At 32.8% G+C, this 20590-nt stretch overlaps 3 protein-coding genes and 1 pseudogene across 6 annotated transcripts; 2 read left to right on the top strand and 2 right to left on the bottom strand.

Moving 5' to 3' along the window:
• Positions 1-4158: 4158 nt before the first annotated feature.
• Positions 4159-6241, top strand: LOC125424316 (DNA repair protein RAD5B). The gene is made up of 4 exons (XM_048481382.2): positions 4159-5380; positions 5536-5676; positions 5755-5887; positions 6012-6241. Exons 1-4 carry the CDS (start codon positions 5205-5207, stop codon positions 6126-6128), a joined length of 567 nt encoding a protein of 188 aa, XP_048337339.2. The 5' UTR covers positions 4159-5204; the 3' UTR covers positions 6129-6241.
• Positions 6242-7747: 1506 nt separating this feature from the next.
• On the bottom strand, positions 7748-8287 carry LOC132799424 (protein BIG GRAIN 1-like A). Its single transcript, XM_060811240.1, has one exon. It carries the CDS (start codon positions 8285-8287, stop codon positions 7748-7750), a length of 540 nt encoding a protein of 179 aa, XP_060667223.1.
• A 1854-nt stretch (positions 8288-10141) lies between these two features.
• On the top strand, positions 10142-12411 carry LOC107427822 (2-carboxy-1,4-naphthoquinone phytyltransferase, chloroplastic-like; annotated as a pseudogene).
• Positions 12412-13057: 646 nt separating this feature from the next.
• LOC107427819 (uncharacterized) lies at positions 13058-19789 on the bottom strand. Of its 4 annotated transcripts, none has more exons than XM_048481267.2 (7): positions 19014-19145; positions 18781-18874; positions 18510-18695; positions 16966-17073; positions 16362-16565; positions 14405-16281; positions 13058-13666 (listed from the first exon to the last, which is right to left on the bottom strand). In XM_048481267.2, the coding sequence occupies exons 3-7, from the start codon at positions 18621-18623 to the stop codon at positions 13108-13110; spliced, it is 2862 nt and encodes a 953-aa protein (XP_048337224.2). In that variant the 5' UTR covers positions 18624-18695; positions 18781-18874; positions 19014-19145; the 3' UTR covers positions 13058-13107. The 4 variants fall into 4 exon arrangements, with proteins under 4 accessions (XP_048337224.2, XP_048337225.2, XP_015893700.3 ...); XM_048481268.2 differs by having other exon boundaries at positions 19009-19136; XM_016038214.4 differs by lacking the exon at positions 18781-18874 and having other exon boundaries at positions 19014-19789.
• Positions 19790-20590: the final 801 nt, after the last annotated feature.

Below are 20590 nucleotides of genomic sequence, written 5' to 3'. Positions count from 1 at the left end.
GTCAACGTGCACGAATTCCAATGTGATTTAGGACGGGTTGTTACATTAGAAGCAGGGATGTAGTATTCCATGAAAACCAGACAATGGAAAATACTGAAAAGCCTAGAATGTCTCCTAATTGTAGTTTTAGTGCCGAGAATTTTGATCCTAATCAAGCATCGACACAAATAGCCACAGAGGATAATGAGATGCATGAAGATATGCCAGAAGCAGACCAGGAGGAAGAAAGGGATATTGAGCAGGGGGGGACTCAATCCTCTCAAGCAGCTGCAAGGCCATCACAGCGATCAGATGATGGTACACCTCTTGAAACCAGTGGTTTACAAGTTCGAAAATCTGAGCGAGGCCGAATTCCATCAAAAAGATTTCCAGAATTTGGGTATATTGTGCTTACTGAATAGGGGGAGCTAGAGAGTTTCCAGGAAGCTGTTTCTTATCAAGACAAGGAAAAATGGCTGCAAGCAATGCAAGATAAGATGGAATCCTTGTAGAAAAATCATACTTATGAGTTGGTTGAGCTTCCAACAAGAAAGAAGGCACTAAAGAATAAATGGGTGTTCAAGCTCAAGAAAGATGGCAGCAGAAGGGTAGCGAAACACAAAGTCCAATTGGTGGTCAAAGGATTTCTTCAGAAGAAAGGAATTGACTTTGACGAGATCTTTTCACCAGTGGTAAAAATGACTTCAATTCGAGTCATTTTTTGTTTAGTAACAAGTCTAAACCTAGAGCTTGAACAGATGGATGTGAAGATAGTATTTCTTCACGGTGATTTACATGAGGAAATCTACATGGAGTAGCTAGAAGGATTTGAGGTTTCAAGGAAAGAAAATCTCGTATGCAAGCTGAAGAAGAGTTTATATGGCCTCAAGCAAGCACCAAGACAATGGTATAAGAAGTTTAACTCGTTTATGGTGAGTCAAGGCTATAAAAGGACTGCAGCAGACCAGTGTGTTTATATTCAAAAATTTTCAGGTGGAAACTTTATTGCACTTTTGCTATATGTGGATGACATGTTGATCGTTGGACAAGATACAATAAAGATTAGTCAACTGAAGAAAGAATTGTCTAAGTCCTTTAATATTAAAAACTTAGGACCAGCTCAACAAATTTTGGGAATGCAAATAATCCGAGATAGGAAAAATAGAAGGTTATGGCTAACTCAGGAGAAGTATGTTGAACGAGTGATAAAGAGGTTCGACATAGATAAAACCAAACCAGTCAACATTCCACTTGCAAACCATTTTAAGTTGAGCAAGAGATTGTGCCCTCATCCAAAGAAGAGATAAAGGAGATGACGTCCGTACCTTATTCTTCAGTGGTAGGAAGTCTTATGTATGCAATAGTGTGTACCAGACCAGACATTGCTCATGCAGTAAGCGTCGTGAGTAGATTTCTTTTAAATCCTGAAAAGAGGTATCTGAAAGGTACATCAAAGCTATTTACGTTTACTGAAGCATTAAGGTTAGTGCCCTTGTTTGAACTATTAAACTTAAATAGTTCATTATATGGTAAAAATAGATTAATAAATATAAACGTTTACTTTTAATATCGATTTTTACCATATTTGATTTTTTAAAAATATTTAAAAAGGCTAAATTTTGAATCTAATTTAATATTCTTATCAAACATATAAATAAGAATAATTAATTTTTTTTTCTTTGTTTTTATCCCCATAAAGAGCTATTTTTGTTCAAATATAAATTTTCCATAGGAATACAATTCACTATTCTTTTTTTTGGTATATTTCAATTTTAAAATTATTTATTCCATAAAAATACATATTCTCCTAATTTAAGGAATAGCATTCATTTTTAAAAGTTCAAAATTAATATTCCTTTCTTTCAATGATAAAATGGTCACCATATTTAAAATATATTTAAATCTAGATTAGATAATGTACTAAGTTTTTTAATTGCCAGCATAAAAGATTAATCTTTTATTTATATCGAGAAATTAATGAGAAGAAGAAAAAAGAGAATAATTGTTATGAATGGGGTAGGTTTCAGGAGTATTGTAGGCTTAAAATTATTCCAATTGATATGGTATACATATATATATAATATTGTAAATGAATATTTGGAGTAACCACATATAATATATGGTAATATTCCCGGAAAAGAATACAGTTAGTCTTTTCTCTCATTTTGTTTATATTTTTTGGGGGACAAAGCTTGTTTCTTTTAATAATATAGATGTGGCATAAATTATTTCGTGTCTCATGTTTTTATATATGTACAGGTTCTACGGAGGATATGTATATGTATTTATGCACAATTATATATATATATATATATACACACACACAATATAAGATCAATTAATTTGGTAGCTAGGTATCCCATTTTAATAACGAGAATAAAAATCAAACTAACACTGGCATGCAAAACAAAACAATTATTTTAAGTCTAAAAAAAACTATGCATGATGATGATGATTATTATTATTGGACGCATTCTTTTTGTGGATATGCACATATATTTTGTTATTTTTTTGGTACTCTTGATGAAGCATGTATTATAATAATAATAATAATAATTATTATTATTATTATTATTATATTGAAATGAAGTATGTATTTAATTAGGAACAATGAAGTGTATCACGAAAATAGGCCATTTTGAGAGAAAGAGAGGGGGCGGGGGGGCCAAGAGAAAAAAGTAAACTTCATTTAATCAAGTATAGTCCAGATAATTCTTTTATTCCGAGCATTAAAAACGAGAAAGAGTCTTGGATATCTATGTTTAGATGGATGAGAAAACAAAATTGTGGAGGAGGATGATGACTAAATGGCTCTTGGTAGACTTAAATGGCCCCATTTTGATCTGGTAATGTTAATATTGTATTTTTGTTTCCTCTTTTTTAACTGTCATTCCCATTCTTATTTTTTGGGTAATAGAGCTTACATGTTCAAAGTTAAACGCAGTCTTTAATCGTGGGTGATTAGTGCCCTTGTTTTAACCTTAATGCTTCAGTAATTCTTATGCAACGAGACAGTAAATTTTCATCCTTTAATCATGGAATAATTTAGTGAGGAGCCACCTCTATGTGCCTCTTTTCAATTTAGAAGTGTTAAATGGATCGGATCGTGCTGGCACAATTTCAGTACTAGCTCATTTTTTTATGGTGTCATACTTGTAGTGGCACATTCTTGCTTATGCTAGTGAGTCTTGTATTTGTGTCAATATATTTTTTATTTATTGATTAATATATTATAAAAAGTAAAAATAACAAATAATTTAAATTCATTATGGTAAATTTTATTTTTGGTTTGTTATGCAATTAATATATACATAAAAGAAATTATATAATTTTAAAAAAATTGCAAATAAATGATTTCAAATACATATCATAAAGATTAATTTAATAAAGTATTATACATATTGATTATTTTGAAAAGATTAACATGTGCATGCACCGCATCTAACCCATTATAGGTTCATGGCAATGTGTAGCGTTTGATCCGTTGTGATTCGTGGCATGCTTAATCAGTTATATCACGAGCTTATGTTATGCTTTATTATGTGTTTCGTCAAAATTTATTATGTGTTTATGTGTTTGTGTTTAATTTTAATGTGTTATGTTTTCGCTGTCAGTTTCATTTTGACAACTCTATTCCTATTTATCAAAGTACCATAAAATAAAAATGACCTTCTTATTATAAAAATATATAAAAATGATAAAAACAATGATAAGAAAGATGTATAAGGATGAGAGGGTACGTTAAGTGCATATTATGTAGAGGGGAGGGTCTTATTCCAGTATCTAAATAAAAACAATTAAAAGTAGATAATTATCTTAGATAAAAATAAGACCAATAAGAACTGGTATCTAGATAAGAAGCATCCGCAATTAATATTATCATGTCACTTAAAAAATTTTTTTTTTTTTTTTTTTTCTTTTTGAGCAAATCAGCTTCAATATTTGTTTTCACGTTCAGATTTGCATAATCAAGGAATGTCGTATTTCCATCCAAAAGAGTCGTTTTTTCAATTTAATTTCTTGTCCATTTTAAACGACAATGTATTGAAAAACAAAACCAAAAAAAACAAAAAAAATGCTTTTCCTGTGAGAATCCACTTGTCAAAATTTTTACTTGTCCATTTTACCAGCTTGCGTGGAAAAAAACCGCGAATTCGAAGAAATGTAGATTTGTCTGGCGCCAAAATTCGCCCACTTTAAAAGCCAAATTCTCAAAACCCCATTTCGTCCCCTACAGTTTCCCTCCTAGTTTTCTCAGTTTCCCTCTTTCTTTCTCTCTCTGCTTCTCTGAAAACCAGAGAAGCTCATGCTCTCAAACCTCTAGTTGCATATATGAATCCAATATTTCTGTAACCTTTTTCTTTTGTGGGTTTTGTATTGTATATGATTTTAACAAATGGCAATCGATCACTTAAAAGAGGAACAGAGTTTCAAGAAGGTCCAGTCATTTTTCGGTCCGGAAATCCCAGAATCGGATATTTTACGGGCGCTTTCGAAATCCCACTACGACCCAGATGCGGCAATGAAGTTCATCCTCAACAACGCTAAGCCTATAACCACTATGCGGACTGTCACTAGCACTGGTGCTCGGATTTCAACCCAGATAAAGCAAGAGGTCTCAAATGAACAAGAAGAGAGCCATTTGCTTCATAGATCGAAATCGATAAGCCCAAAGTCAAGAATGGAGTTAAGAATGGCGGAATTCGATGAGTTTGTTCGGGCTACGAGTGCAAAAAGTAATGTCAACGGAAGAATATCTCGATACCCAGATGAAAGAAGAACTTGTTTGAGGATCGGAGTATGCTGAATCGCTTTGTGGGTTGAGTGAAAAGATTCGGGTCAAGGAGGAAAATGGTATTGATATCGAGAATGACAATGAGCATCTGAACAAAATAGGGGTCTTAACGAGTGAAGTTGGTCCTGAAGATGAATGTTTAAATGCCCAAGTGAAACAACAGGAATCAGTGGTGCTGGTGTCTGTAAAAGCTGAGCCGGTTAACGAGTACAAACCCACTGTGGCAGTAAAAGAAGAACATGCTTCGAGGGTTGAGCAAAAGGTCTCTGTGAATGAAGAAACGGTTAGTAATCAACCGCGGCCATTTGATGATTGTAAAGCGATGCGTGAGAAGTTTATGAAGAATAGAGAACAAACAGGCTCGAAGAAACCCTCTGATGTGAAGAAGGAAAGAGCTAAGATCCAGTTTTGAATTCTCTTCCAGTGGAGGATGGGGACTTCCCTGAAGAGCCTGGTTGGTTTTTGGTGGGAAGAACAGTCGTCACTGCAATTTCAACAAGCAAAGGTGGGAAATTGGTGGACAATGAGATTGTCTATTTTTCTTTTCCTACCTCAATTGGCAAATTCAACTCCATTGTTCGCTTTGCAACAAAGCGATTTGGGGAGGTACATATGCTTTTCCTTAATTGTTCATCCAAATTAATATTTTTTTTCCCAGAAAGTTATGTATAGTTTTCATTTATTGTGAACTACGATATGATTTAAGTTATGGGTGCTTTATCATCTAGGAGTTGCAAGTGAAGTTTTCCTATTTGCATTAGTTTTCAGATTGGTCGACTTCCAATGGAGTGGACAAAATGTGTTGTTCCTCTTGTAAATTCTGGTAAGGTTGAACTTAATGCGCGTTGTGTAGCTGCGCCACCAGTTCTCTTCATGATGCAAGACATCATGTTGTATGTGAGGTAAGAATTTTGCTTTGTTATCATTTAGCACCTTGATTTCCAAATTTATCTTTAACATCATTGTTATGCTTTTTGCAGCTTTTATATACACCATTCAATATTTACGGATGTTGACATGTATTCTTGGAAGCTAAATGCTTCAAACATCGACTCCACGGTTTATCCTCTCCTCACTCTCTTCAGATTGCTGAAAATAAGACCGTATCAGAACGTACTTTCTAATTTTCTATTCGTCAAACACTTCTTCTTTTTCCTTTTTTCTTTTTCTTTTTTTTTTTATGTTATTTATCTTTTTATCTTGCTTCAAAATAATGTTCATGTTTTTCTCTAACCAGGCTGAGTTCACCCCAGAGGAACTTGATTCTCGGAAGCGCCTACTAAATTTAGAAGTATGTGGAGCTACTCTCTTGTTCATTTTACATTTCTTCGACATTATAATCTGCATAGTTTAAATGAAATGCTCTTGCCTTTCGGTGTTATAAATGTTGAATGAATGAATGTATAACTTATTCTTTCAATTCTATTTATTTTACACCTCATGAATAAATAAATAAATCATTTTGAAGATTTCGGACCATCACAAAAAGCGGTTTTTTTAATGCAAAAATTTGCAAGTTACTTCAATAGCTTTTCCTAAATCCATACCAAAATCAAACAAATATAAAAAATACAGAATGAGGTAAATAAGGTGAATGAGAGCAAGTTGAGAAGAAAATTTAAGGTAATAAGACAATCTATTTGAATGTGTTCTAATAAATAGTAATAAAGTAATTAATTATGCCAAGATTTTTTGGTTTAAAAAAGAAGAAGGTATATTTATTATTATTTTGATGGATGGGAATAGGAATGGTTATATTTAACCCATTTTCCCTATCATCCCTGACTATGCAAAGGATCGCGTGGGAACCAGGCAAAAAACATTGTCTTGGGTACATGTAGATAGATACAAGGACTATATTAAGGGAATAAAATCAAGTCATAATATTGCTAATACAATTCAAGATCAAAGATGTCAATGAATCAGGAATATTATATAGTTCCTGTCTACTCTTATAAAAGTGCATGTGAACCAACTAATTTTTCCTTCTTTTTTTTTTTTTTTTTTTGGTGGGTTAAAACAGCTAATGTTTTCCATGTATATTCAATGAAGTCCTTTTTTGGTAATATATTCATTTACGTTCTTTATAAAATAGTGTATAAATCAAAATTAAAAGAAAACAGAAATGGAAAAGTTGCATTACTCATAAAGATCTCCAAAAAATAATATTTTAAAAAATATAGTTTTATTATTATTTTATTTTTTTGGGAATTCCTCGTTGGTAATGCAACGTGGAAGTAAAAGGGAGGACAAGCCGATAGATAATCTAAATTTGACTAGTTTTTGATGCAAAGCAATCATTATCAATAAGAAAATAAAAACAAACAATGAGGAAAGTAATGGCATATACCAAAGGTTTTAAACACAATTTATATTATCGTAGAATAAGAGAAAACGTTGTCATGGTCAGATTTCTGGTATCTGATATTTTGGCCAATGCCAGTGTGTATGAAACAACATCAACAAGACTAATACAATACAATAATAATAAGCAGAAAAGATATAAAAGAAAAAAAAAATGCTGGTTTATATTATTGCATATGATATTAAACAACAAATGCTACATTATTAGGCCATTAATTAGCTATGACACGGATTGTATCAACATGTGTTGTTTCATGCCTGTGATTGCTCCGACTGCATGAAAAATCAAACGGTCGCCGAAGAGGAAGATGGAAGAAGATGATGAAGTCCAAGTGTCTGAGAAAACGCGGCGAGTGAAAGAAATAACAAAGAGGAGTTCATGAGGTATTATCATTGTAACCAAATGAAAAACAGCAAATTAAAAGCCCAGAAATTTTCGATGAGATACGGGACAAATGGATAACGATGCAGTGATCTACTCAAGACTTTCAAGCTCGAAACGATCAGAACTTGAACAGAAAACTGCATTGTCATCCACTTGTTCCACATCGCACAGAAAATCTCTCAGCTTAAATTCGCTGTTACTCAATTGCCTTTGACGATAATACCTCACAAATTCCTCTCTGGCTGTTCTTCCACTCGCCGCTTTTTCTCGGACACTTGGACTATATCATCTTCTTTCATCTTCCTCTTCGGCGACCGTTTGATTTTCCATGCAGTAGGAGCAATCACAGACATTAGAGTCGAGCCGACTTCTTGTTCTTCTGGTTCGTGCAAGCATTTGTGACCGCATGAGCGACCATTCTCATCCACAATAACAGTCACAGGGTTGAAACGAACCCTTTTTTTAACCCCATCAGTACTAAGTTTTCCACTCCTACCAGAAGGTGAAGAGTTTTTGCTTAAACATGATCTGGGATACGAAGTGGCCGAAGAACAAGTTGAAAGTGATTGAACGGCATGGGCGGAGGACGAGCTCTTGGATTTCTTGGCGGTGAAAAGAGAGTTAAGGAAATGAATTGGCTGTTTCACCTTGCTGCAAATCTTCAAAGCCCTTGATTTCAAAATTTCGTCAAGCTTAGTCCAAGTGTTTGTGCTGTTCTTCTCTGTTTCGGTCACGGATCGAACAGGCTTTGGCGGCTTCGGCATCGGCTATATGGCGGATTATTTTCTGTAAACACAATGAATAGCTGTTATATGGCATCGGCATCTGCTATTCTTTATATGGCAGTTATATGATTTCCTTAAAAATAATCCGTTTTGGCCATTCAATTTTTGGGTATCCATATTTTATTAATTTATTTTTAATTTGAAAATCATATAAAAACATTAACACAATTCAATGACTGATGAAATTAAAAAGGTTGATAATTGTTGTTTCCATATTATAATCTAGATAAATTTTACTTATATTTTTTATATATTTGTAAAAAAAATTAAACTTAAATAGTTCATTATATGGTAAAAATAGATTAATAAATATAAAAGTTTACTTTTAATATCGATTTTGACCATATTTGATTTTTTTAAAATATTTATAAAAAGCTAAATTTTGAATCTAATTTAATATTCTTACCAAACATATAAATAAAAATAATTAATTTCTTTCTTTCTTTTTATCCCCATAAATAGCTATTTTTGTTCAAATATAAATTTACCATAAGAATACAATTCACTAGTTTTTTTTTTTTTTGGTATATTTCAATTTTAAAATTATTTATTCCATAAAAATACATATTCTCCTAATTTAAGAAATAGTTATTAATTTTTAAAAGTTCAAAATTGATATTCCTTTCTTTCAATGATAAAATGGTTACCATATTTAAAATATATTTAAATCTAGATTGATTTTCATACACTAAAAATACATAATAATTAATTTTTATGTAATTTAATATTTTTGGAAAGAAAAAAAGTCCAATATAATAACCAATCATGTCAATAAAATAACTATTCCTTTTTCCTTATTTAATTTTTATGAATAATTATTTCTATTCTGAATAATCTTTCTTTATACTAAACTAAACATGACCTAAGTTTTTTAATAGCCAAAATAAAATATTAGTCTCTTATTTATATAAAGAAATTAACGAGAAGAATAAAAAAAGAGAATAATTGTTATGAATGGGGTAGGTTTCAGGAGTATTATAGGCTTAAAATTATTCCAATATATATATATATATATATATATATGTGAATATATATGTATATATATTGTGAATGAATATTTGGAGTAACCACATCTAATATATGGTAATATTGCCGAAAAAGAATCTTTTCTCTCATTTTGTTTATATATATATATATATATATATAGATATATATATATATATATTTTTTGTTTTTTGTTCTTTTTTTTTTTGTTTTGGGGGGGGGGGGGGGGGGGGGGAGCATACAGAGCTTGTTTCTTTTAATAATATAGATGTGACATAAAGTATTTTGTGTCTTATGTTTTTATATATGTACAGGTTGTATGAGGATTTGTATATGTATTTACACACAATTATATATATATATATATATATATACAATATAAGATCAATTTAATTTGGTAGCTAGGTATCCCATTTTAATCATGAGAATAAAAATATAAGCTAATACTGGTATGCAAAACAATTATTTTATGTTAAAAAAATCCACGCATGATTATTATTATTATTATTACTACTACTATTACTACTACTACTATGCATTCTTTTCTATGGATATGCACATATATTTTGTTACTCTTAATGAAGCATGTATTATAATAATAATTATTATTAATATTATTATTATATTAAAATGAAGTATGTATTTAGTTAAGAACAATGAAGTGTATAACGAAAATAGGCCATTTTTAGGGAGGGGAAAAAGAAAAAAAAGTAAACTTCATTTAATGAAATAATGGTCCAGATAATTCTTTTATTCCGAGTAAAATCTATGCACTAAAAATGAAAAAGAGTCTTGGATATCTATGCTTAGATGGATGAAAAAACAATTGTGGAAGAGGATGATGACTAAATGGCTCTTGGTAGACTTAAATGGCCCCATTTTGATATGGTAATGTTAATATTGTATTTTTGTTTCCTCTTTTTTAACTGTCATTCCCATTCTTATTTTCTGGGTAATAGGGCTTACATGTTCAAAGTTAAACATAGTCTTTAATCGTGGGTGATTAGTGCCCTTGTTTTAACCTTAATGCTTCAGTAAACTTAAATAACATAAGGTTTGTAAGTAATACATACCGGAATCCTTTCTGCTTTAGATTTCCTTTAGTATCTAATTTCACCATTAATAGACTATTCAAATTTGTTAATCCCTCCAGGTATCCATTGAATCATTAAAATTCTTTTATGCTGTCTGAAACCTGAAAATTCTTATCTGTTGTCCATTCATTTTGCAGCAATGATACCTATGATTTTGATACAGGAGCAGATAAGAATAAACAAGAATCAGTTGTAAACCTTGTTGGCAGGTAAGTTTTGTTCTTATCTCTATTTTCTGTATTTACAATTAGTTTTATTTCTACTTCTTTTATTTATTTTTTTATTTTTTTTAAATATCTTGCATAATATACAATATACATTGGCCAAATATTCTTTATAATGTGTTCGGGAAGCCGTACAGGGACCTTCGTATCTGCCTACTCATTTCTTGCTCTTGGCTTCATATTGCTGACTCAAGCATCCATTGAGGCAGGAAATAACCATGCAATATTATTACTTCATGTGCAATCATTTGTGGTTATATATATCAGGTAAGTAGAAAGAACTTTCTTTCTTGCTCGGTTTGCTTAAGAATCTTAAATATTGCACTTGCTTTCTTGATAAAAGTCATTTGGTTGGCCTCTGTTGTTATGATAAATATTTTACCGCTAGAGGATGCAAGCCACTTTCCAATGGAGTTTAAGCTGAAAGGATCAGTCACAATAACATTGAATTTATGCTGTGTGGAAGATAAACTAACCTATCCTTGTTTTCATGGGAAATACTGTATTTTATGTCTGTTCTCATACTAAGTGCAGAGCCTACTATCCGGGCTAAGTTATCAAGGACTGTGGGAGCCTCTATGCTTTGCAGCATTTGATCCGTTTGCTACAAAAGCTTTTTACTTATTGCATGGCAGCTCAAGATGATATAACCTGATTGAACAATTGCCGTAGTTTTAGATTTCAGTTTTCTCAGCATAGTATTTAATTCCTATTATTTAGACAGTAGGATGAACAATCTTCCCTTGAGTGGTTCAATTCTTTCTGCATCACTCCCTTGTTGGCATCACAACATCCTTATTTCTTTTCTGTAGTCGTTTTCATCAAGTAGATTTTTTTATTTATCCTTTTCTTACATTGTGTGCGTTTAAACATACAGCAATTTAAATTTAGATATTCTAGACCCATGTGTATCAGTGTGTCAATTAACACGAATGTCTACAACTCAGAATGAAGGAGATAAGGCTGTTGGGAAAATGTCTCCTCTGGTAAACATGCTTGGCCAAGCTCTTAAGTTGTTCAAGAACCTAACCAGAAAAAGACTGACACAGTTGCTTTATTTGTCTTTGATTGGAATGTAGGTTAGAATTTGTACACAAAGAGGTTCAGTGGTAGTGAATTTGGCAGTCATAGCACTGTATATTCTTCTGTTAACTTCTGGTCTATTCAGTGCTCTTCCTCTTACTTGCGTTGTAATTCATTCACAAATGTTGAAGTTGATGCGGTTGATGAATTAGACTTCTTTCTATTCTCTATTTTGATTTTTTTGATATTGGTTTATTTATTTTTCCACTTTCTCTGTGCCCTGACTATACCCATGGCAAAATTAGTTGTTAGCTATAACATGACTCATGACTCATAAAAGAGATAAGTCCACTTTTGACACCAAGTGCAATGAAATTGTACCTGAAAAATCCCAGTTTCTAACAACAAAATGGTGTTTCAAATTGATAAAATTAGACATTATATATTAATGATAGCAGAAGCTGATGAATTTTCAATACATGTACTTATGCCAAAAATTAAGGTGGTCAATGGTATTTTTTCCCCACAAAAAATAAACAAAAAAACTTGAAATTACTGGAAATTCAGATTCTAGTCTTATTGCATGCATTAGCATTTCTACATACTGTTTTCTAACTTTGCTTCTTGATGATTTACTTGACAGCAGAAGCAAAAGATTTTCATGGCAAAGCATTACTATGTTAGACTGCATACTTTGTTTGGAGCTGCATTGACTGCTGGACTAGTGGTAGCTAGATTGGTTCCTCAAAGATATATGCCACATGCTATATTTTCTTAGAATTTATCTCCACGGATGACAAGTGTTGGAAAATTACTAGAAAGATTTAGAATGTAGAGAAAGCGATACCAAAACAACAACCCCCAAAAAAAAAAAAAAAAAAAAAAAAAAAAAATCCCAACCCAACAAACTAATGAATTAAATGCATGCTATGGCTCTGAACCATGGCATAAGTTATAATACTGAGGCAAAACAAAGATGACCTTTGGGTGTTGGGTTGGAGTGAAAAATAAAATGAAATTAACATTTGGAATGCAAAAGCACAACCAATCATAGCAGGAACTTTAGGACAACAATCCACTAATTATTTATATATATATATATATATATATATTTATAGTGAAAACTGAAAGCAATTTCCAAATGATGAAAACAGGTCAATTCTTAATGAAAGCAAATTTATTCAGTTTCCGAAAAGGCCTAAGAACAAAACCTTAAAACCTCGAAACCATAAACAAAAACAACACAACCAAACGGGAATTTTAACTTCATAATTTGTTCAATTTATTGCTTTGCATATCTTCTGTGGTCTAAGACTATATATCCATGTAATTTAAAAAAAAAAAAAAAATTGCTTTCAGAATTTAAAATCCAAAAATTGTTTAAAAGAACAAAGAAACAAGGAAAAAAAAAAAAAAAAGGCCAATTCTGCAAACATAAAAACTTTACATACTCCAAAACATCTGTAACACATAATCAGGCTACAACCATAGACTTTTGTACAGTAACAATGGGTCCAGCATTCAATGGGATGAGGCTCCAATAATTACCTTCATTATCAATACAGCAGCTGTGCCATTTGATTCTATAAGAACCCACTGGAAATCCAGAAATATCAAGTAAGCAACTTGAAAACCCTTGTCCTCTCTTGTTCGGTTTAAAACAGACAAATGAATTCACACACCCTCCATCATTATAAACCCTACCGCAATGCTTACCCTTATTAGATCTTTTCATACTGCACTCGGTCACATACCTGAATAGCTTGTCATTCAATTCTACCATGTTGTTATTTTCCCAGAATTTATAACCGCGCCTAGATTGTTCGTTATTTTCTTGGCTTGTTTTTGGCTCCTGAAAGGGTATTCTACATTCCAGCATGCAGTACAACTTGGTTACACAAACTAGGATATCTGATGGTATATTTCTCAACTGAAGACAAATACTTAATGATAAGTGGTAGCCTGGCAAAATATATATTCCTTCTCTGTTTTTTGTTTCACTGACGACGAAGAGTTCTGATCCAATTCTTGGCCTGAAATTATATGCCAATCACATTTGTAAAAACACTAAAGCGAAAATTTAGCAATGTGACAGTAATAGGTTATTAAAAAGATATTTTAAAAGAAAATAATCACAAGTTTCATTAATCAAGTGAGATTCTAGAAGCATTAACAATTATTATCCCAACTAACTTATTCCTACTCCAGGTAAGTATGTTGTAGAACATGGTTAAGAGCAGAATAAAATGCAATTTGCCTCCTTGTACAGTGGAAGTATCTATGGACTTGTAACCTCAAGTGGTCATAATAAGGAGAATAATTGAAGTAATCAGGACAGTGACATTTTTGAAACAGTACCAAAGACTGCCAAGAGTAGTTCTGAGGTCCATGTTATAGTTAAGACTTAAGATTTGAACAGTCGAAAAACCATGTGATTTAGAATCCTATTGCAATAAACTCAAATGGTTGATATGAATTGGTAAAAGTCTTGAACCCATGATAGTTTGACTTGACAAACTCAGCCCTACCCACCGTTTGAGTAGAGATCAAATGGTTAAGAATTTACTTTCTATCAACGAAACCTTTCAAAATAAGAGGGAGCTCATGCTTTAGAAAACAACTGTAAGTTCAGAGTCTATGATAACATTTAATATCGAAGCATATAGAAGCTAGTCTTGCAGAAATGGATAAATTCAATGATTAAAAAAAAAAAAAAAAAAAGAAGAAGGTATATTCTATGTGTCTCATCAGAAGAAAACTGTTCAGCATACCTTAATCGGAAGTAGTGCTTGGGAGTCCTGAAAGGTACTTGCATCCACATTGTAAGAGTCGTAAATAGAAGTTGTAATCCATCCTTAATAACTTGTAGGATGGTCTCCTCATCATTTGATTTGTTTCCGTCACTTATCAAGCAAACAACACCAGAAACAGCATAATTACAAACAGCAAGCACATGCCTTGCTTCACAACCATTGTCATATTCTTGTTTTCTTGACTGCAAGTGAAAACAGCTTTTGATCTGTCCACTAGTCTCCACAAGCTGACAGAGATTTGTACTGATTTCATGGTCCAAATGCCATAACCTTTTAGCTAAATTCTGCACTAGATGTGCAGGTAGACCATTTTCTGGGTTCTCCAGACCACAAATTGTAAAAGTTTCGGGTAGGTTTGGAATGAAGAGAGCAAAACTCGTAATAAAGGCCAGCAGTGAACAACTCAATGCAAGCGCTGAAATTATTTTTGAACTATTTCTGTCCATATCACAAAAAGATGTAGTGACCAGATCAAATTCTTTTGCTAGACTATTCAACTGCGGTGAGATTTGAGTAATTTGTTGTAAAGATACCCAGAACTCAACCATTAAACTTTCGTCATGGTGTCCATTATTGCCAATGCATTCCCTGACAAATCGAGTTGTTCCCAGAGTTTTAAGTACATCTGTTACAGCTTGTAATAATTTAACTCTTAAAGACAAAAACCATCTCTGGAAATAAAATTCTTGACTTGCTGTAGAAGCCACCTCTAACGTTTCCTGAGAGGAGCAAATACTGTTGTAAACCCCTTCAAACTCTTTCCTAAAATCAGGCTTATTGATATTATCTTCATTACCATTAGCAAGAGGAGATATTTTCGACTCTAACCAGGTTGCTAAGCTGAGATCTTGCTTTGATAGCATCAGCAGCTCAAATTTTCTCTCAGAATCAGCAAATTGAAGTAGTGACTTTAACCAACAATGGCATGAATCAGAATGGACCTGCATTATTAACTGCTGAAATATAAAAGTAGCCATGAACCATGCACCTTGACATGCTGAATAAATCCCTACTTTGTAAGCAGGCCATTTATTATTTTCTGTCACCAACTTCTTTGCAAATGTAATGGTAATAAGTTCATGCTCAACCAAGTAGCTATCACGAGATGCACCTAAATTACTGAAAAGACTGGAACTTTCACTACTTCCATTCACATTGAGACCCCAAATGACTCGGCAATGCAACAACAGAGAATATATTGTGTGTGTATGGCAATCAAATAAATTGCAATCACATATATTTTCAACCAGAAGTTTCACTTTGTCAAATACTAGTGTGGTGATGGCAGCAGCTTCTTTAAGACTTTCAAGAAAGGTCACCACAAATCTATAAACGATATATACAAGTTTCAATCTGGTAACTGTGCCTCTCTTTCCTTTGATTTCTACAACATCATGTCCTAGTTTATCAGCTTGTGTGCTAGCCATGAGATTATCATCCATAATGGACAGAAATCTGATTAATATGAAAATATGATCCAGCACTATCACACCCAAGTCTGGGTCTTCTCCAACTATAAGAAGAAGAAGATTCAGCAGGTTCTTAACTTCTTGATAAAATAAGGTTTCAGTCTGGTACAGATCCAAGAATGGCTTCACAAGCAAGGTGATGCGGTTAGTAATTAGAGAGATAACCTTGGATAGTGTAGGGGAGGAACAACAAAAATTAGTTTCTCTACTCTCCTTAAGTTTGATTGATAGCTCGACCAGAACATTGAAGGCTAACAGGCTCTTAGACATGACTGGAGATAGAGATGCATTCTCAATAATGGTTGACAGCTTAACAAACTCAAGCAAGTCTCCTGACAGGTCAGGTAAGACAGCATATAAAAGCATCTGCAATTGCCAAGTGTGAGCCAATAGACAATAAACTTTAAGGCATTAATCTAAGTTTACTTATAAGAGCTCACACATACCTTATGCAAAATACATAAAGCTTCACATTGCATGGTCAGTGGAAGTTCAGGTTCATCTACCATGATGGACAATGCTTTAATCATATATGCATTAACAGGAAATTGACACGCTCGTTTACTGATAATGAAAAGAAGGCATCTTAGGGCTGTTGCCCGTACACGCAAAGACTTTTCTTGGTTAAGGAATGAGAAAAGAAATTCAACCTGCATTAAGATATCAATAATCATATGAAAATAATTAATAAATACTCCTAATAAACAAGAACATAAGCTGCAAATGCAAAGAATATTTTCATTTATAAAATTCAATGTAGAATTTTAAACTAGAGTATGTAAAATTTATGAGATAAGTTCAACAGTTAAAGTTTTGTTGTAAACATGTTTTGCAAGTTTTATTCCTCTCTCTAGTGAAACCAATCATTCAATAATTGAGATCAGATTTTGTTCCCAAACCCGTGGATGGAGGTGGAATACTCCAAGACTTTGATACGTGTTGTCCTTATTTTCTCATCACCTAACATATCCATTACTGACTGAAATTGCATTTTAATCCTAGCTCTAGTCAAAATATATTCCTGTAAATTCCAGGACTGCATTAAGGTACCTGCTCAGAGATTAGCATCATTGACATGGAAGCGAGCTTTGAAAGTGAAACCAACATTGCAACTTGAAAATCCTCTTCTGAAGTGTCTAAAAACAGCTGTAGACCTGTCTGTAACAACATTAAGTCAGTTGGACCCAAGGTCAGGCTAGCAGCAATTTACATGCTTGTACAACATCCACGACATGAAATAACATGTCCAAAAAAGCGATCCAGCTTGGAGGTCAAGTCAAAGTACCTTGCACATTTCAAGTGCTAAGTACACCGAAGCACAAATACTCTGTTGTAGACTTACAGTGAGCAATCATGTTACAGTCTTGAGTATAATAGCCATATATAAATATGCAATGAACCTAGGAAAATAACAGAAAGCATCACTTTCATTTTTTTCTTGAGCAGAAATAAAAATCCTTTCCATAGTAGTATGAAATCTATATTTATAGGATAAAGACTGTTATTTCTAGGAAATCTATAGATGGTTCCTTAGCAGTGTGGATGGAAGGATTAGACAGAAGAAACAAGGAAAGGATATGAAAGATGGCTATAAAGGAAAGAGAGATTGGTGTAATATTTTAATTGCCCACTTTAGCTTTCCTTCTATAAATTGGGAGGGATCGGATTAAGGAAATGAGAGTTAATGATTCACCATGGTGTTATAACCATTACCAAAAAAATATAACAATAATAAAACTAAAATTAAAAATTAAAAAAAAAAAAAAAATTGAAGATCTTCAAGCTATTTACCGGAAACAGGTCAAAAATAAAATTGTGCTTATGCAGTTTTAAAAATACAAGAAACTGAAGTTTGGTTTAAAGATCTATTGAAGATGGAAAGGAGATGACTTTATTAATCATGCAGACAATATGATAAAAATAAAAACCAAAGAACCATGAGTCTTAAGGCTATTTGGTGGACAACATGTGAACACAAATTCTACTATAGAGTTTTAGAAAAAGACAAGAAATTAAATTGGTTTGGAATCTATTTAAGATTGGAAAGAGCTGATTGTGTAAATCACTGTGAAAATTACAAGTGAACAATAACCAAGACAAGAAGGTAGCATATTTGTTGGATTCTCAAGATTATTTATAGCAAATGGAATTGGACTTTCAAAAAGAAAGGGACTAAGAGCCTTGAATCTTGATGAAATGGAAAGAAACAAGGGCATGGAGTAGGATTGGAATCAACTACATAAAGAGAAATCAAAGGAAAATAGTATTAAACTTATTTTCCAACAACTATGTACGTCCATGCATGATTCATTGATGTATGCTTCTAGTACTCCTCAGTTACTAAGATTTGGATTTCTAACTAAACGGCTAGAGAACTAATTTAAAAACCACAAAGTAAAACAAAAACAATTCAGTCCAAAATAATAGCCACAAGTAACAACTAAAGCCGATTTCCAGAAGAGCCAAAATTATGAAAGAATTCCTAATCTTAACACTAAAAAGAAACTTGAATAAACCTAAAACAGCACCATGATAAGTGAACTCTTTTCATGGAAAATTCTTGTAAAGAAATAAACTAAGATAAGGTACAGAACCTTGTAAGCTTTTTTTGCAATTGAATATGTGTGATCCATTTTTGCAAAGACTCGAGCTCCAGCAACCCTTATAGCCAACAATGTCTCAGATAAAGCCATCATGTTAGGCAGCATTTCCAAAAGAATATAAGGAAAGTCATCTGATAGCTTGCAAAAGCATCCTGCAGCAAATAAAGACGCTTTTACCTGTAGGAACCAAATAAATAAAATGGTCAAAACCAAGTCCAATGAGCTTTGTCAAACATAATCATTTCAGAACTTCAAAATTCACCAAACACTACAAAAGGCGGTGATAGAAACGTTATAACTGCCAAAAAAAGATCTTCCAACATGCACTCTAAATGTATCTATAGATACAGACATCCCTGTAAATGAAAAACACACTAATTATAAAAACAAAATCCAGAACTTTGTTGCACAGTTATTGTTTTCACTTTCAAATCATAAAAACAGCATTGAAAAAACAAAAGTTAAAACAAAATAAGAAAAGCACACTGACCTCACCTCCAAAACATGAGGAGAGACAAGACTAGAAAGAACCAAGTAACGTATATCAGCTTTGTCGTTGGCAAAGTCAGCCCAACAACCATAGAGAGCTAAAGCCAACGCCCTGGAATTAACATCTCCATTATCAAACACAGCCTTCACTCTGTTCAGCAATTCCAATTGGTTGTGCACTCTGGACTTGGACAACAACCCTTTATACCCTTTCCCTTTCTGTTTGCAACGCTGCTTGTACTCTGATAGAAACACCTTGACAACACAAACCCGGGTTTTTTCATCGCCCACCCGAAAAGCCTCAGCGAGGCGCAAGAGGATGGCGTTGGCAAAGAGCCTGTCCTCCCCAGGAATAAGATCGAACATGTGGTACGCAGCCAAAGTAGGTTCTGGGTCTTGGCTCCATAGCTGGAGTCTGGACCCAAACTGTGAGATAGCTTCCAAAGGTCGTCCTGGTAACTTGGAACGGAGACCCTTTTCCAGTTCAATGCTCCATTCCATCGCACAAGCTGCTGAAGTTCTTTCCATGATCACTTTTACTTTTATTTTTTCTATATGATTTCTTGGGCAACGTGCCCTATGTGTGATTTTAGATTATGTAATACATGACCGGCGGCTCGGAATCCGAGCTTCCAGTGGAAACTCCGGCCACTGTGCAGTCGGCTGGGCAAGAGGGTGGTGTCCAGTGGTGGGAGAGGCGCCTAGAGTATTTTCTGATGGCCAGCCAGTGACCAGGGCAGTTTCTAAGTCCCCCAAAATTATAAAATTCATTTCAAACCATTATTAGATTATTATTTGAAGGAAAACATATAATAATTATCATCTTATTTAACATTGGAGGGTGGGAATTTGATTTTTTTTTTTTTTAAATCATTAATCAAGAAAAGCCACTGAAATTATAATAAAAATAAAAATAAAAAAAGAAAAAGAAAAGAAAAGCCAATAGAATGTTTTTATAGAGATTATAATTAAATTTTTTTTTTATCATTTTAGTTCAACTAAACAAATTATTTATTATTATTATTATTATTATTTTTGCTTTAAAGTTCAACTAAACAAATATCTATAAATTTGATGATCTTTTTTATTTTTGTATCTTTATATGTTTAATGAATTTAATTATACAAAGAAACCCCGAAAATTATAAAATCTCTTTCACATACTATTGGGTTTTTATAATTTTAGGTCAATCAAATATCTTTTTATCAATTTGATGAATTAAAATGTAAGTCTTTATTGGTTTATTATTATATATATTTTTTTTATACAATATGTTTTTAATTAATTAGAGATTGTTTAATTTTGTTAGAGAATCATAGCAATTGTTAGCTATGAACAAGCCAAATCTGAGACCAAACAAAGGTGTCTTGGCTGAGAGGTCACTTCCTTAGTTTGTTTTGTAATTTGTTAAAGCCACTTTTTCTATAATTTAGGCTTGTTAAGTTAGTACACAAAGACACAAAAATATGTTAATTAAAATGTATTAACCAAATTAGAGTTTTAGTAAACTAAGCATTTTGGTGACATGGAAAGCACCTCGTTGATAAAGATAGTGACATGAAAGCTGCTTGGTGACATGGAGC

The sequence above is a fragment of the Ziziphus jujuba genome, chromosome 9, assembly GCF_031755915.1.
Source record: "Ziziphus jujuba cultivar Dongzao chromosome 9, ASM3175591v1".
NCBI classification, from domain to species: domain Eukaryota; kingdom Viridiplantae; phylum Streptophyta; class Magnoliopsida; order Rosales; family Rhamnaceae; genus Ziziphus; species Ziziphus jujuba.
Note: the sequence above shows the minus strand (reverse complement) of the source record. Positions and strands in the feature narration are given on the sequence as shown.

Coding starts and splice junctions, on each gene's coding strand:
- LOC132799424 (XM_060811240.1), bottom strand. CDS start 8,287: ATGCCGAAGCCGCCAAAGCCTGTTCGATCCGTGACCGAAACAGAGAAG.
- LOC125424316 (XM_048481382.2), top strand. CDS start 5,205: ATGGGGACTTCCCTGAAGAGCCTGGTTGGTTTTTGGTGGGAAGAACAG. Junction 5,381..5,535: donor CAACAAAGCGATTTGGGGAG/GTACATATGCTT, acceptor TATTTGCATTAG/TTTTCAGATTGGTCGACTTC. Junction 5,888..6,011: donor AAATAAGACCGTATCAGAAC/GTACTTTCTAAT, acceptor TTCTCTAACCAG/GCTGAGTTCACCCCAGAGGA.
- LOC107427819 (XM_016038214.4), bottom strand. CDS start 19,535: ATGGAAAGAACTTCAGCAGCTTGTGCGATGGAATGGAGCATTGAACTG. Junction 17,074..18,509: donor TTGCAAAAAAAGCTTACAAG/GTTCTGTACCTT, acceptor ATGTTGTTACAG/ACAGGTCTACAGCTGTTTTT. Junction 13,667..14,404: donor AAGCACTACTTCCGATTAAG/GTATGCTGAACA, acceptor ATATAATTTCAG/GCCAAGAATTGGATCAGAAC.